General features: G+C 45.9%; 1 protein-coding gene and 1 long non-coding RNA gene across 2 annotated transcripts in view; one reads left to right on the top strand and one right to left on the bottom strand.

The window, feature by feature from the left end:
• Positions 1–12,715: 12,715 nt before the first annotated feature.
• On the bottom strand, positions 12,716–16,057 carry LOC149976527 (uncharacterized). The gene is made up of 2 exons (XR_016487094.1): positions 15,676–16,057; positions 12,716–14,457 (listed from the first exon to the last, which is right to left on the bottom strand). It is a non-coding gene; the product is annotated as an uncharacterized LOC149976527 (long non-coding RNA).
• mcu (mitochondrial calcium uniporter) overlaps positions 14,447–16,559 on the top strand; it is a 139,878-nt gene continuing 137,765 nt past the window's right edge. The window contains exon 1 of the mRNA XM_036946050.2: positions 14,447–16,322. Coding sequence (XP_036801945.2) covers positions 16,089–16,322 — 234 coding nt within the window. The 5' untranslated portion in view covers positions 14,447–16,088. The remainder of the gene's footprint in view (positions 16,323–16,559) is intronic.

Raw genomic sequence — 16,559 nt, forward strand, 5'->3', positions numbered from 1 at the left:
TCAGTAACAAACCATTCTGTCTGTAACACAACAGGTGGTGGAAAATAGCCAAGTGAACACTTCCTGGAGGAAATAGGGCACCATTTGTGACTTAAAGAGTCACTTTGTTCACACTGCCTACTTCCTTACTGTTGGGCTGGGGCTGGAGGGCTGCCTGGGTCCTAGTGCCTGCCAGATCCCCAGGTTGGGCTGGGCTGGGGCTGTGGAGGACTGCCTGGGTCCTAGTGCCTGCCAGATCCCCAGGTTGGGCTGGGCTGGGGCTGTGGAGGGATGCCTGGGTCCTAGTGCCTGCCAGATCCCCGGGTTGAGCTGGGCTGTTCAGCAAGCAAGCAAACACACACACACACACACACACACACACAAGGCATCCATTGTGAAATGTTATTCATAGAGTAGACTGGCCTTCTGCTGTCCACAATGTAGACTGGCCCGCTGTTGTCCATAATGTAGACTAACCTGCTGCTGTCCATAATGTAGACTAACCTGCTGTTGTCCATAATGTAGACTGGCCTGATGCTGTCCATAATGTAGACTAACCTGCTGCTGTCCATAATGTAGACTGGCCTGCTGCTGTCCATAATGTAGACTGTCCTGATGCTGTCCATAATGTAGACTGGCTTGCTGCTGTCCATAATGTAGACTAACCTGCTGTTGTCCATGATGTAGAATGGCCCGCTGTTGTCCATAACGTAGACTAACCTGATGCTCTCCATAATGTAGACTGTCCTGATGCTGTCTATAATGTAGACTAACCTGATGCTCTCCATAATGTAGACTGTCCTGATGCTGTCCATAATGTAGACTAACCTGATGCTCTCCATGATGCAGACTGTCCTGATGCTGTCCATAATGTAGACTAACCTGATGCTCTCCATAATGTAGACTGTCCTGATGCTGTCCATAATGTAGACTGTCCTGATGCTGTCCGTAATGTAGACTGTCCTGATGCTGTCCATAACGTAGACTAACCTGATGCTGTCCATAACGTAGACTAACCTGATGCTCTCCATAATGTAGACTGTCCTGATGCTGTCTATAATGTAGACTAACCTGATGCTCTCCATAATGTAGACTGTCCTGATGCTGTCCATAATGTAGACTAACCTGATGCTCTCCATAATGTAGACTGTCCTGATGCTGTCCATAATGTAGACTGTCCTGATGCTGTCCGTAATGTAGACTGTCCTGATGCTGTCCATAACGTAGACTAACCTGATGCTGTCCATAATGTAGACTGTCCTGATGCTCTCCATAATGTAGACTGTCCTGATGCTCTCCATAATGTAGACTGTCCTGATGCTGTCCATAATGTAGACTGGCCTTCTGCTGTCCATAATGTAGACTGTCCTGATGCTGTCCATAATGTAGACTGTCCTGATGCTGTCCATAACGTAGACTAACCTGATGTTCTCCATAATGTAGACTGTCCTGATGCTCTCCATAATGTAGACTGTCCTGATGCTGTCCATAATGTAGACTGTCCTGATGCTGTCCATAATGTAGACTGTCCTGATGCTGTCCATAATGTAGACTGTCCTGATGCTGTCCATAACGTAGACTAACCTGATGTTCTCCATAATGTAGACTGTCCTGATGCTCTCCATAATGTAGACTGTCCTGATGCTGTCCATAATGTAGACTGGCCTTCTGCTGTCCATAATGTAGACTGGCCTCCTGCTGGCCATAATGTAGACTGTCCTGATGCTGTCCATAATGTAGACTGTCCTGATGCTGTCTATAATGTAGACTGTCCTGATGCTGTCCATAATGTAGACTGTCCTGATGCTGTCCATAATGTAGACTGTCCTGATGCTGTCCATACTGTAGACTGTCCTGATGCTGTCCATAATGTAGACTGTCCTGATGCTGTCCATAAAGTAGACTGTCCTGATGCTGTCCATAATGTAGACTGTCCTGATGCTGTCCATAATGTAGACTGTCCTGATGCTCTCCATAATGTAGACTGTCCTGATGCTGTCCATAATGTAGACTAACCTGATGCTGTCCATAATGTAGACTGTCCTGATGCTCTCCATAATGTAGACTGTCCTGATGCTGTCCATAATATAGACTGTCCTGATGCTGTCCATAATGTAGACTGTCCTGATGCTGTCCATAATGTAGACTGTCCTGATGCTGTCCATAATGTAGACTGTCCTGATGCTGTCCATAATGTAGACTGTCCTGATGCTGTCCATAATGTAGACTGTCCTGATGCTGTCCATAATGTAGACTGTCCTGATGCTGTCCATAATATAGACTGTCCTGATGCTGTCCATAATGTAGACTGTCCTGATGCTCTCCATAATGTAGACTGTCCTGATGCTCTCCATAATGTAGACTGTCCTGATGCTCTCCATAATGTAGACTGTCCTGATGCTGTCCATAATGTAGACTGTCCTGATGCTGTCCATAATGTAGACTGTCCTGATGCTGTCCATAATGTAGACTGTCCTGATGCTGTCCATAATATAGACTGTCCTGATGCTGTCCATAATGTAGACTGTCCTGATGCTGTCCATAATGTAGACTGTCCTGATGCTGTCCATAATGTAGACTAACCTTTATATCCAACGGAGCTGTTTGAATACATTTTTATTTGGACGGTTAATAGAATGTTTTACAACATGTCTCTGTCTTCTTGTTGTTGTTGTTGTTGTTGTTGTTGTATACGTGTTACTATGCTGTAAACAACGTCTTTGGAGAGCCTTTAATGCATGAATCAAACACGTCAAACCTGAACTGCTTCATGGGATATAAACTAACACTGAGTCTGCGTCCTATTCTCTACATATTGTGTTTTATTATTTTATTTAACCTCTATTTAAACCAGGCAAGTCAGTTAAAGAACAAATTCTTATTTACAATGACGGCCTACCCCCGGCCCAAACCCGGACGACGCTGGGCCAATTGAGCGCCGCCCTGTGGGACTCCCAATCACGGCCGGATGTGATACAGCCTGGAATCAAACCAGGTTATGTAGTGACGCCTCAAGCACTGAGATGCAGTGCCTTTAGACCGCTGCACTATGTTGGCCTTCTATGGGCCCTTATCAAAAGTAGTGCACTACATAGGGAATAGAGTGCCATTCCCCATAGGGCCCTGGTCTAAAGTAGTGCACTACATAGGGAATAGGGTGCCATTCCCCATAGGGCCCTGGTCTAAAGTAGTGCACTACATAGGGAATAGGGTGCCATTCCCCATAGGGCCCTGGTCTAAAGTAGTGCACTACATAGGGAATAGGGTGCCATTCCCCATAGGGCCCTGGTCTAAAGTAGTGCACTACATAAGGAATAGGGTGCCATTCCCCATAGGGCCCGGTCTAAAGGAGTGCACTACATAGGAAATAGGGTGCCATTCCCCATAGGGCCCTGGTCTAAAGTAGTGCACTACATAGGGAATAGGGTGCCATTCCCCATAGGGCCCTGGTCTAAAGTAGTGCACTACATAGGGAATAGGGTGCCATTCCCCATAGGGCCCTGGTCTAAAGTAGTGCACTACATAGGGAATAGGGTGCCATTCTCCATAGGGCCCTTGTCTATAGTAGTGCACTACATAGGGAATAGAGTGCCATTCCCCATAGGGCCCTGGTCTAAAGTAGTGCACTACATAGGGAATAGGGTGCCATTCCCCATAGGGCCCTGGTCTAAAGTAGTGCACTACATAGGGAATAGGGTGCCATTCTCCATAGGGCCCTTGTCTATAGTAGTGCACTACATAGGGAATAGAGTGCCATTCCCCATAGGGCCCTGGTCTAAAGTAGTGCACTACATAGGGAATAGGGTGCCATTCCCCATAGGGCCCTGGTCTAAAGTAGTGCACTACATAGGGAATAGGGTGCCATTCCCCATAGGGCCCTGGTCTAAAGTAGTGCACTACATAGGGAATAGGGTGCCATTCCCCATAGGGCCCTGGTCTAAAGTAGTGCACTACATAGGGAATAGGGTGCCATTCCCCATAGGGCCCTGGTCTAAAGTAGTGCACTACATAGGGAATAGGGTGCCATTCCCCATCGGGCCCTGGTCTAAAGTAGTGCACTACATAGGGAATAGGGTGCCATTCCCCATAGGGCCCTGGTCTAAAGTAGTGCACTACATAGGGAATAGGGTGCCATTCCCCATAGGGCCCTGGTCTAAAGTAGTGCACTACATAGGGAATAGGGTGCCATTCCCCATAGGGCCCTGGTCTAAAGTAGTGCACTACATAGGGAATAGGGTGCCATTCCCCATAGGGCCCTGGTCTAAAGTAGTGCACTACATAGGGAATAGGGTGCCATTCCCCATAGGGCCCTGGTCTAAAGTAGTGCACTACATAGGGAATAGGATGCCATTCCCCATAGGGCCCTGGTCTAAAGTAGTGCACTACATAGGGAATAGGGTGCCATTCCCCATAGGGCCCTGGTCTAAAGTAGTGCACTCCATAGGGAATAGGGTGACATTCACCATAGGGCCCTGGTCTAAAGGAGTGCACTACATAGGGAATAGGGTGCCATTCCCCATAGGGCCCTGGTCTAAAGTAGTGCACTACATAGGGAATAGGGTGCCATTCCACATAGGGCCCTGGTCTAAAGTAGTGCACTACATAGGGAATAGGGTGCCATTCCCCATAGGGCCCTGGTCTATAGTAGTGCACTACATAGGGAATAGGGTGCCATTCCCCATAGGGCCCTGGTCTAAAGTAGTGCACTACATAGGGAATAGGGTGCCATCGGGGATGCAGTCTAACACTGTAATAAAAGGATCAGGTAAACACCTACACAGGACCAGTGAAGGGGTAAACAGGTTTCACGTTACAGATGTCATCGTGTGTGTGTGTGTGTGTGTGTGTGTGTGTGTGTGTGTGTGTGTGTGTGTGTGTCTTATATGCGTCATTACCTCTGTACAGGTTTGGATCACATTACCACAATAAAAGTGTGCAACTGTACACTCCCAATTCTGACTGTCCAACCCTGAAGAAATGTTTAGTGTGGGCTAAGTAGTGTGTGTGTGTGTGTCTGTGACCAGCCCTGGGAGTGGCCTCATTCATCAGGTACTGATAGACGTTTCTACGACACGTTTCTCCTCTCTCTCTGTGTACTGTGAACTCCCCTCTCTCTGTGTACTGTGAACTCCTCTCTCTCTGTGTACTGTGAACTCCCCTCTCTCTGTGTACTGTGAACTCCCCTCTCTCTGTGTACTGTGAACTCCCCACTCTCTGTGTACTGTGAACTCCCCTCTCCCTGTGAACTCCCCTCTCTCTGTGTACTGTGAACTCCCCTCTCTCTGTGTACTGTGAACTCCCCTCTCTCTGTGTACTGTGGACTCCTCTCTCTCTGTGTACTGTGAACTCCTCTCTCTCTGTGTACTGTGAACTCCTCTCTCTCTGTGTACTGTGAACTCCCCTCTCTCTGTGTACTACCCTCTCTCTGTGTACTACCCTCTCTCTGTGTACTGTGAACTCCCCTCTCCCTGTGAACTCCCCTCTCTCTGTGTACTGTGAACTCCTCTCTCTCTGTGTACTGTGGACTCCTCTCTCTCTGTGTACTGTGAACTCCCCTCTCCCTGTGAACTCCTCTCTCTCTGTGTACTGTGAATTCCTCTCTCTCTGTGTACTGTGAACTCCTCTCTCTCTGTGTACTGTGAACTCCTCTCTCTCTGTGTACTGTGAACTCCCCTCTCTCTGTGTACTACCCTCTCTCTGTGTACTGTGAACTCCTCTCTCTGTGTGTACTGTGAACTCCTCTCTCTCTGTGTACTGTGAACTCCCCTCTCTTCGCATTATCCAGAGCTGACATTGGGCCTCTGGCTGTTGAAACAGGGTACTAGAGAGTAGAGAGATCTGAGACCTCCCTATGAATTGTCTCTCTGTCTCATGTCTCTCTCTCAGCCATAGAGATACACCATGTCTCATGTCTCTCTCTCAGCCATAGAGATACACCATGTCCCGTGTCTCTCTCTCAGCCATAGAGATACACCATGTCCCATGTCTCTCTCTCAGCCATAGAGATACACCATGTCTCATGTCTCTCTCTCAGTCATAGAGATACACCATGTCCCATGTCTCTCTCTCAGCCATAGAGATACACCATGTCTCATGTCTCTCTCTCAGCCATAGAGATACACCATGTCTCATGTCTCTCTCTCAGCCATAGAGATACACCATGTCCCATGTCTCTCTCTCAGCCATAGAGATACACCATGTCCCGTGTCTCTCTCTCAGTCATAGAGATACACCATGTCCCGTGTCTCTCTCTCAGTCATAGAGATACACCATGTCCCATGTCTCTCTCTCAGCCATAGAGATACACCATGTCTCATGTCTCTCTCTCAGCCATAGAGATACACCATGTCTCATGTCTCTCTCTCAGTCATAGAGATACACCATGTCCCGTGTCTCTCTCTCAGCCATAGAGATACACCATGTCTCATGTCTCTCTCTCAGCCATAGAGATACACCATGTCTCATGTCTCTCTCTCAGCCATAGAGATACACCATGTCCCATGTCTCTCTCTCAGCCATAGAGATACACCATGTCCCGTGTCTCTCTCTCAGTCATAGAGATACACCATGTCCCGTGTCTCTCTCTCAGTCATAGAGATACACCATGTCCCATGTCTCTCTCTCAGCCATAGAGATACACCATGTCTCATGTCTCTCTCTCAGCCATAGAGATACACCATGTCTCATGTCTCTCTCTCAGTCATAGAGATACACCATGTCCCGTGTCTCTCTCTCAGCCATAGAGATACACCATGTCTCATGTCTCTCTCTCAGTCATAGAGATACACCATGTCCCATGTCTCTCTCTCAGCCATAGAGATACACCATGTCCCGTGTCTCTCTCTCAGTCATAGAGATACACCATGTCCCGTGTCTCTCTCTCAGTCATAGAGATACACCATGTCCCGTGTCTATTGACACAGCATTTGTTGCAGAGCTGGTATTTGTTAGGAACACAGCAATATGCAGTCAAGTAACCCACGGCAACAACAAAAGTGCTTCAAGAGTTGTCTAACACACACACGCATGCACACACACACACACACACACACACACACACACACACACACACACACACACACACACACACACACACACACACACACACACACACACACACACACACACACACACACACACACACACACACACACACACACAGTTCCCTGGTTGTTATGGAATGAATTTCATAGATTCTTTACTCAGCGAACAGGCGAGAGTCCAAATCTTCAAGGCTGTCTTCTAATAGGCTGGGAGAGGTCATGGGACCTGAATGAACAAATAGTGAACAACTGTTATTCACTCCCTTCCCCCACACATCACATAGTTATAAACAGACCTGGGTTCAAATACTATTCACTCCCTTCCCCCACACATCACATAGTTATAAACAGACCTGGGTTCAAATACTATTCACTCCCTTCCCCCACACATCACATAGTTATAAACAGACCTGGGTTCAAATACTATTCACTCCCTTCCCCCACACATCACATAGTTATAAACAGACCTGGGTTCAAATACAAAATAATTTCAAATACTATAGCTGGGCTTGATTAAGCTTGCCTGATGCAATGGAACCAATAGAATAGCTGCAAAACTTAAAACCCCGCTTATCTGGCACTAGCAGCAAAACTCACTCAGCTGGTTGATAGATGGTATTAGGCATTAGTGTGTTTACACTAAGGCTGTGTTTGTAAATTCACTCTGGAGTGTCAAAGTGCGCTTTAGGGCCGTTTTGTAAATTCGGAGCATCATCAGATTGTTTGTTTGTAAATTCAGAGCGTTTCGCCCGAGGTGCTTTCATGTACGCTCTGCCGGAGGAGTAGGGTTCATCCGGAGCGCAACGCCAGTCAAGCACCCAAGCTAACTGGCTAAACGTTGTCTAGCTTGCTACTGTAGCTACTTCCAGACATAAATGAGAGAACACCTCACTCTGACCGTTCAACTCGCCCTAGCTGAGTTGGTCAGGCTTTTTTCATGTCATCTCAAGGGTTAATGACTGTAACGGTGTTACTGGCAACCAGTTAATTCAGTTTTTAGGTGATGTTTACTGACATATCCGCGTGCTAAACCGTTCGAAAATTCATAAATTATTCTGGTACTCTTAAACCTGAGTGCTCTGAACTTGGAGTAGATTGCCAGAGTGAATTTACGAATGCACCCTATGGTTCCCATGGTTACTCTATGGTTGTCTTATTAAGGTTCCCATGATTACTCTATGGTTGGCTTATTAAGGTTCCCATGGTTACTCTATGGTTGTCTTATTAAGGTTCCCATGGTTATTCTATGGTTGTCTTATTAAGGTTCCCATGGTTACTCTATGGTTGGCTCATTGAGGTTCCCATGGTTACTCTATGGTTGTCTTATTAAGGTTCCCATGGTTACTCTATGGTTGTCTTATTAAGGTTCTGTTTAGGTCATCTGACTGCTGCTCTACCATTGGCGCAGGCTTGGCTCATATGGATTCACTTCAGGAGCACGAACTAGAGCTGTTTTCAAGGAATGAGTTTAAGGTTCTGCCTCGAAGAAAAGAGGTTGTGTTCCCCTGCTCAGACATTGCATGCGGTTAGCTGATACGTAAAATACCTGTCCAGGCGTTGTAAGATCTGACATGCGTCAGCAACGTCTGAACAGAGGAACACGACCAGAATCTTCACAGTCTCTGTTCAATGTACTATTTAGGTGTTCTGACATCAACACTCACTCCCAGGGGACCCAGGCGAAGCCCGCTGCACATTGGGCTTCACTCCAGGGACTAACACCAGGCTACAGAGGCCTTGGAGCTGGCAACCAGGCAGCATGGTCCCTGTCTCAGACTCACTCCCAGCCCCAGCCTAAAAACACATTTGCATTTAAATTGCATCACCAGACGGTATGGTGCACCGCACCAGGCGAGGGACCCTGCTTCCCAAATCGCACCCTATTCCCTATATAGAGCACTACTTTCGACCAGAGCCCTAAGTAAGGATTAGGGTGCCGTTTGGAACAAAGCCTGGGGGACAGGGAGGTCGCAGAGGTGAGTAACCACAACAGATACCAGTTATCAACTGATACCAGCTATCAACAGATACCAGCTATCAACAGATACCAGCTATCAACTGATACCAGCTATCAATAGATACCAGCTATCAACTGATACCAGCTATCAACTGATACCAGCTATCAACAGATACCAGCTATCCACTGATACCAGCTATCCACTGATACCAGCTATCCACTGATACCAGCTATCAACAGATACCAGCTATCAACAGATACCAGCTATCAACTGATACCAGCTATCAACAGATACCAGCTATCAACAGGTACCAGCTATCAACTGATACCAGCTATCAACAGATACCAGCTATCAACTGATACCAGCTATCAACAGATACCAGCTATCCACTGATACCAGCTATCCACTGATACCAGCTATCAACTGATACCAGCTATCAACTGATACCAGCTATCAACAGATACCAGCTATCAACAGATACCAGCTATCAACTGATACCAGCTATCAACTGATACCAGCTATCAACAGATACCAGCTATCAACAGATACCAGCTATCAACAGATACCAGCTATCAACTGATACCAGCTATCAACAGATACCAGCTATCAACTGTATTTTTAAAGATCCTTTTCTGATACTTAAGAAACTATTCCTTCCTTACTTCCTTCCTACTTACCTACAGTCCTTCCTTCCTACCTACCTACCTACCTAGTATTTCCTTCCTCCCTACCCCTCTACAGTCCTTCCTTCCTTCCTACCTACAGTCCTTCCTTCCTTCCAACCTACCTACCTACCTACCCACCCACCCACCCACCTACCTACCTACCTACCTACCTACCTACCTACCTACCTACCTACCTACCTACCTACCTACCTACCTACTTACAGTCCTTCCTTCCTTCCTACCTTCCATCCTTCCTTCCTACCTACAGTCCTTCATTCCTTCCTACCTACCTACCTAACCCCCTACAGTCCTCACTTTCTTCTTACCTACCTACCTTCCTTCCTTTCTTCCTTCCTACCAACCTAGTCCTTACTTCCTTCTTACCTACCTAACTACCTTCCTACCTTCCCTAAAGTAATCAGAGATCTGGATTGGTGAATGAAATAGGATGGTAACCTTGGTAACCTTGCTTAAACCTATCCAATCACTTATGGACATGTACTAGGAAGAAGTAAAAGAACAAACATGACTAAAGTCATTCCACGCCCTCTTTTGTAATCAAGCAACGAACTTTGTAATCTAGCGTTTTATTGTATCAAATCAAGGGTTGGCATTCTGAACGCGCATTCTAAAATGGAATCCTACACACTCGCAGTCAACAACATAGCTCAGGCAGTAGGAAGCTCTCTCATCCATTTATATGCAGATGATACAGTCTTATACTCAGCTGGCCCCTCCCAGGATTTTGTGTTAAACGCTCTATAACAAACCTTTCTTAGTGTCCATCAAGCTTTCTCTGCCCTTAACCTTGAACACCTCCGAAACAAAGGTCATGTGGTTTGGTAAGAAGAATGTCCCTCTCCCCACCGGTGTAATTACTACCTCTGAGGGTTTAGAGCTTGAGGTAGTCACCTCATACAAGTACTTGGGAGTATGACTAGACGATACACTGTCCTTCTCTCAGCACATATCAAAGCTGCAGGCTAAAGTTAAATCTGGACTTGGTTTCCTCTATCGTAATCACTCCTCTTTCACCCCAGCTGCCAAACTAACCCTGATTCAGATGACCATCCTATCCATGCTAGTTTACGGAGACATAATTTATAGATCGTAAGGTAAGGGTGCTCTCGAGCGACTAGATGTTCTTTACCATTCGGCCATCAGATTTGCCACCAATGCTCCTTATAGGACACATCACTGCACTCTATACTCCTCTGTAAACTGGTCATCTCTGTATACCCGTCGCAAGACCCACTGGTTGATGCTTATTTATAAAACCCTTAGGCCTCACTCCCCCCTATCTGAGATATCTACTGCAGCCGTCATCATTCACATACAACACCTGTTCTGCCAGTCACATTCAGGTCCCCAAAGCACACACATCCCTGGATCTCTCCTCTTTTCAGTTCGCTGCAGCTAGCGACTGGAACGAGCTGCAACAAACACTCAAACTGGACAGTTTTATCTCAATCTCTTCGTTCAAAGACTCAATCATGGACACTCTTAGTGACAGTTGTGGCTGCTTTGTGTGATGTATTGTTGTCTCTATCTTCTTGCCCTTTGTGCTGTAGTTTGTGCCCAATAATGTTTGTACCATGTTTTGCTGCTACCATGTTGTGTTGCTAACATGTTGTTGTCATGCTGTGTTGTTACCATGCTGTGTTGTCATGTGTTGCTGCCATGCTATGCTGTTGTCTTAGGTCTCTCCTTTTGTGGTGTTGTGTTGTCTATCTTGTCATGATGTGTGTTATGTCCTATATTTTGATTTAATTTATTTTTAATCCCAGCCCCCGTCCCCGCAGGAGGCCTTTTGGTAGGCCATCATTGTAAATAAGAATGTGTTCTTAACTGACTTGCCTAGCTAAATAAAGGTTCATAAAAAATCAGATCGAAACGGAACCCTACACGCTGGCATTCTAAATGGAACCCTACACGCTGGCATTCTAAACGGAACCCTACACGCTGCCATTATAAACGGAACCCTACACGCTGGCATTCTAAACGGAACCCTACACGCTGCCATTCTAAACGGAACCCTACACACTGGCATTCTAAACGGAACCCTACACGCTGGCATTCTAAACGGAACCCTACACACTGACATTCTAAACAGAACCCTACGCGCTGGCATTCTAAACGGAACCCTACACGCTGGCATTCTAAACGGAACCCTACACGCTGGCATTCTAAACGGAACCCTACACGCTGCCATTCTAAACGGAACCCTACACGCTGGCATTCTAAACGGAACCCTACGCGCTGGCATTCTAAACGGAACCCTACACACTGGCATTCTAAACGGAACCCTACACGCTGGCATTCTAAACGGAACCCTACACACTGGCATTCTAAACGGAACCCTACACACTGGCATTCTAAACGGAACCCTACACACTGGCATTCTAAACGGAACCCTACACGCTGGCATTCTAAACGGAACCCTACACACTGGCATTCTAAACGTAACCCTACACGCTGGCATTCTAAACGGAACCCTACACACTGGCATTCTAAACGGAACCCTACACACTGGCATTCTAAACGGAACCCTACGCGCTGGCATTCTAAACGGAACCCTACACGCTGGCATTCTAAACGGAACCCTACACACTGGCATTCTAAATGGAACCATACACACTATGGACCCTGGTCAAAGTAGTCCACATTACAGGAGATAAGGTTCCATTCCTCACAGAGCTTCGTCCTCCTAAACAGGCGCGGCTCTGTGAATGTGGCTGTGTTGACAATATAATGACATTATATTCCATTAAGGATGTCCTTCGTCAGGCATCGCCTGCAGTGGTCAAATGGCACCCACTTCCCAAAGTGCATTACTTTTTACCAGGGCCCTTAGTGGTCAAAAGTAGGTCACTATAGGTCTCCTCACCAATTTTGTACAAGAAAAATAAGGAAAAAAACGTGCATATAGTTTTGGAGTTACTGTGTGAACAATCCATATTCATAAAGCACAGTGTCATCCATCTGACAAAGAGGAGATACTCAGGCGTTTGTATGGAAAATATACATCAATTCAATTAGATATCGATCCATCAAATCAAATGAAATTGTATTGGTCGCATACACATATACACATCATTTATTCATCAGACGTTTTTGCGGCTATAGCAAAATTCTTGTGTTCCTAGCTCCAACAGTGCAGTAGTATCTAGCAAAATTCTTGTGTTCCTAGCTCCAACAGTGCAGTAGTATCTAACTAAATGCTTGTGTTTCTAGCTCCAACAGTGCAGTAATATCTATCTAAATGCTTGGTTCCTAGCTCCAACAGTGCAGTAGTATCTAACTAAATGCTTGTGTTTCTAGCTCCAACAGTGCAGTAATATCTATCTAAATGCTTGGTTCCTAGCTCCAACAGTGCAGTAGTATCTAACTAAATGCTTGTGTTTCTAGCTCCAACAGTGCAGTAATATCTATCTAAATGCTTGGTTCCTAGCTCCAACAGTGCAGTAGTATCTAACTAAATTCTTGTGTTCCTAGCTCCAACAGTGCAGTAGTATCTAACTCAATTATTGTGTTCCTAGCTCCAACAGTGCAGTAGTATCTAACTAAATTATTGTGTTCCCAGCTCCAACAGTGCAGTAGTATCTAGCAAAAGTATTGTGTTCCTAGCTCCAACAGTGCAGTAGTATCTAACTAAATGCTTGTGTTCCCAGCTCCAACAGTGCAGTAGTATCTAACTAAATGCTTGTGTTCCTAGCTCCAACAGTGCAGTAGTATCTAACTAAATGCTTGTGTTCCTAGCTCCAACAGTGCAGTAGTATCTAACTAAATGCTTGTGTTCCTAGCTCCAACAGTGCAGTAGTATCTAACTAAATGCTTGTGTTCCTGGCTCCAACAGTGCAGTAGTATCTAACTAAATGCTTGTGTTCCTAGCTCCAACAGTGCAGTAGTATCTAACTAAATTATTGTGTTCCTAGCTCCAACAGTGCAGTAGTATCTAACTAAATTATTGTGTTCCTAGCTCCAACAGTGCAGTAGTATCTAACTAAATGCTTGTGTTCCTAAATCTAAAAGTAAAAGAATGGAATTAAGAAATATCTAAATATTAGGATGAGTAATGTTGGCGTGGCTTTGACTAAAATACAGTAGAATACAGTAAAACATTATGTAAACATTATTAAAGTGACCAGTGATTCCATGTCTATGTATATAGGGCAGCAGCCTCTAAGGTGCAGGGTTGAGTAACCAGTGATTCCATGTCTATGTACACAGGGCAGCAGCCTCTAAGGTGCAGGGTTGAGTAACCAGGTGGTAGCTGGCTAGTGACAGTGACTTAGTTCAGGGCCGGGTCCTGGATTGGAGGGCGGCTAGAAATGGCCATTTAAAGGTCTGACGGCCTTGAGATAGAAGCTGTTTTTCAGTCTCTCGGTCCCAGCTTTGATGCACCTGTACTGACCTCACTTTCTGGATGATAACGGGGTGAACAGGCCATGGCTCGGCAGGGGTGGGTGATGATCTTTTTGGCCTTCCTGTGACATCGGTTGCTGTAGATGTCCAGGAGGGCAGGCTGCGTGCCCTCGGTGATGCGTTGGGGAGACCGCGCCACCCTCTGGAGAGCCATGTGGTTGCAGGCGGTGCAGTTGTCGTACCAGGCGGTGATGTAGCCCGACAGGATGCTCTCAATGGTGCATCTGTAAAAGGTTTGTGAGGGTCTTCAGCCACATGAGGTGGAAGACACACGTTGCACCTTCTTCACCACCCTGTACGTGTGGGTGGACCATTTCAGATTGTCAGTGATGTGTACACCTGGGAACTTTAAGCTTTTCACCTTCTCCACTGCGGTCCCATCCAGCACTGTTTTGCGACAGATAGGAGAGAGAGAGGAGAGTGATAGGACAGAAAGTGAGCGAGGAAATGGGGAGAGAGAGAAAGAGGAGATGGGGGAGAGAGGGGGAGAGAAAGAGGAGATGGGGAGAGAGAGGAGATGGGGAGAGAGAAGATGGGGAGAGAGAGAGAGAGGAGATGGGGGGGAGAGAGAGAGGAGATAGAGAGAGATTGAAGAGCTAAAAATACATCAAATCTCTGTCCCAAATGGCACCATATTCCCTACATTATGCACTTCGACCAGATCCAATAGTAGTGCACTATATAGGGAATAGGGTGCCATTTGGGACACAAACAGTAACAACCTAATGGAATAGATGGCTTAGCTAGGGGTAAAACAGCAGCTTGATGTATTGTAATGGGTGAATTCAGAAAAAGAGGTAAACTTTTTTCTCATTTCCGTCTTTTGTAACCTCTTTCGACATGACATTTCTGAAAATGGGTGGTTGGTAGGGGTGCATGGGTGGACGTCGAACAGGAACTAGCAACCCAAAGGTTGCGTATTTGAATTTCATCAACTGACAACATTAGAATTTGAACTACTTAAACTACTACGTTGCAACTATTTTGCATGTAAACTAACCCTTTTCCCTCAACTCTAACCTTAACTCCTTACCCTCAGCCTTGCGAACATTAGCCACATAGCTAACGTTAGCCACAACAAATTGGATTTGGTCACATATCATACGTTTTGCAAATTCGTAACATATATCATACGCAATGGATGATGGACATGCACAAACTACGGAACGTAACATATCATACTGAAAAGGAGTACCTCGGATTTACATACAGATTTGGAAATGCTCTAAAACCAGGTTGACCCTGCACATGCATTGCAACTCAAGTCCAAATGAAATCAGCCAATACAATACGAAAAAGGGGGAAGAATCCTGTTTGAATAAATACATATCGGACTCCTGCTTTGCTTGTTGGTAACCTAACTTGTAGCATTCTATCACTGTTTTCCTTTACGCTGTAGGCGGTTGGGTAGCCTAGTGGTTAGAGCGGTGAACTAGTAACCGGAAGGTTGCAAGTTCAAATCCCCGAGCTGACAGGGTACAAATGTGTCGTTCTGCCCCTGAACAGGCAGTTAACCAACTGTTCCTAATAATAATTTGTTCTTAACTTGCCTAATTAAATAAAGGTAAAATAAATCAAAGAGTAACTACACAGTAGCCTACTTACTAAAGAACAATTATATACTCAAACAGCCTCAGTCAAACTAATACCAACATCTCAGGTAAGGTCAGAATCCAAAAAGGTGCGGTTTGACAACAATACATTTGTCTCTCTGCTTGTGGCTGGATTTCTCTTCCTGTATACTTGAATGGACCGTTCCGCGTTATCTGATTGGTCGAATCGTCCATAATTGGCAACGCTGTGGATTTACACCCGTATTCGTTTCTTTAATATTGTGCTTTTGTAGGTTAATGATAATTTTCATTTCGCTGCTATTTCGTATCGAATGAAATGACAGAAATGAAACGGCACCTAATAAATCGATCAGGGCTTTCATTGACTTATAGGCAAAGTTATTGTTTGGTGAGTTCAACCCCACCTCTGTTCTGAAATTCCTTGCCGCGTCGGGGTGTGTTTGTATGAAACGCAAGCCCAGCCCCGCAGTCCGCCTACTCTACTCCCCCGCCTGCCACCGTCTCTCTCTCTCGGTCCGCCTGCAGCATTCGACATCCCAGCGAGGATTTTTCACTACAGAGATGGCTGCGAAAGTGTGTAGAACAGTGCTCCTCTTGACCAGGAGCAGCGGCGCTGTGGTCACCGGGCTCCCAGCACTTGCTATCTCATCACAGCGGCACCACCAGCATATGAGATCGGTAAGTCGTCGGACCTGGGTGCGGAGAGATGTGGGACAAGGCAGGGCTGTGACGGTGGGCTGCTCTGACTGTAGCTTGATGACGGGTCTTGCTAAGGAAGTAACGCTAACTAGCGTCATTAATAGTTTTCTTCGGTGTCTTCCTTGATATTGGTTGGAGTTAAGCGCTGTTTTAAGGTTTGCTGTAATAGTAGTTGTCGAAGTATTTTTGCTACAACTGTTAATAACCCGGGGTCAG

The sequence above is a fragment of the Oncorhynchus mykiss genome, chromosome 16, assembly GCF_057628025.1.
Source record: "Oncorhynchus mykiss isolate SJ-2025 chromosome 16, ASM5762802v1, whole genome shotgun sequence".
NCBI lineage: Eukaryota > Metazoa > Chordata > Actinopteri > Salmoniformes > Salmonidae > Oncorhynchus > Oncorhynchus mykiss.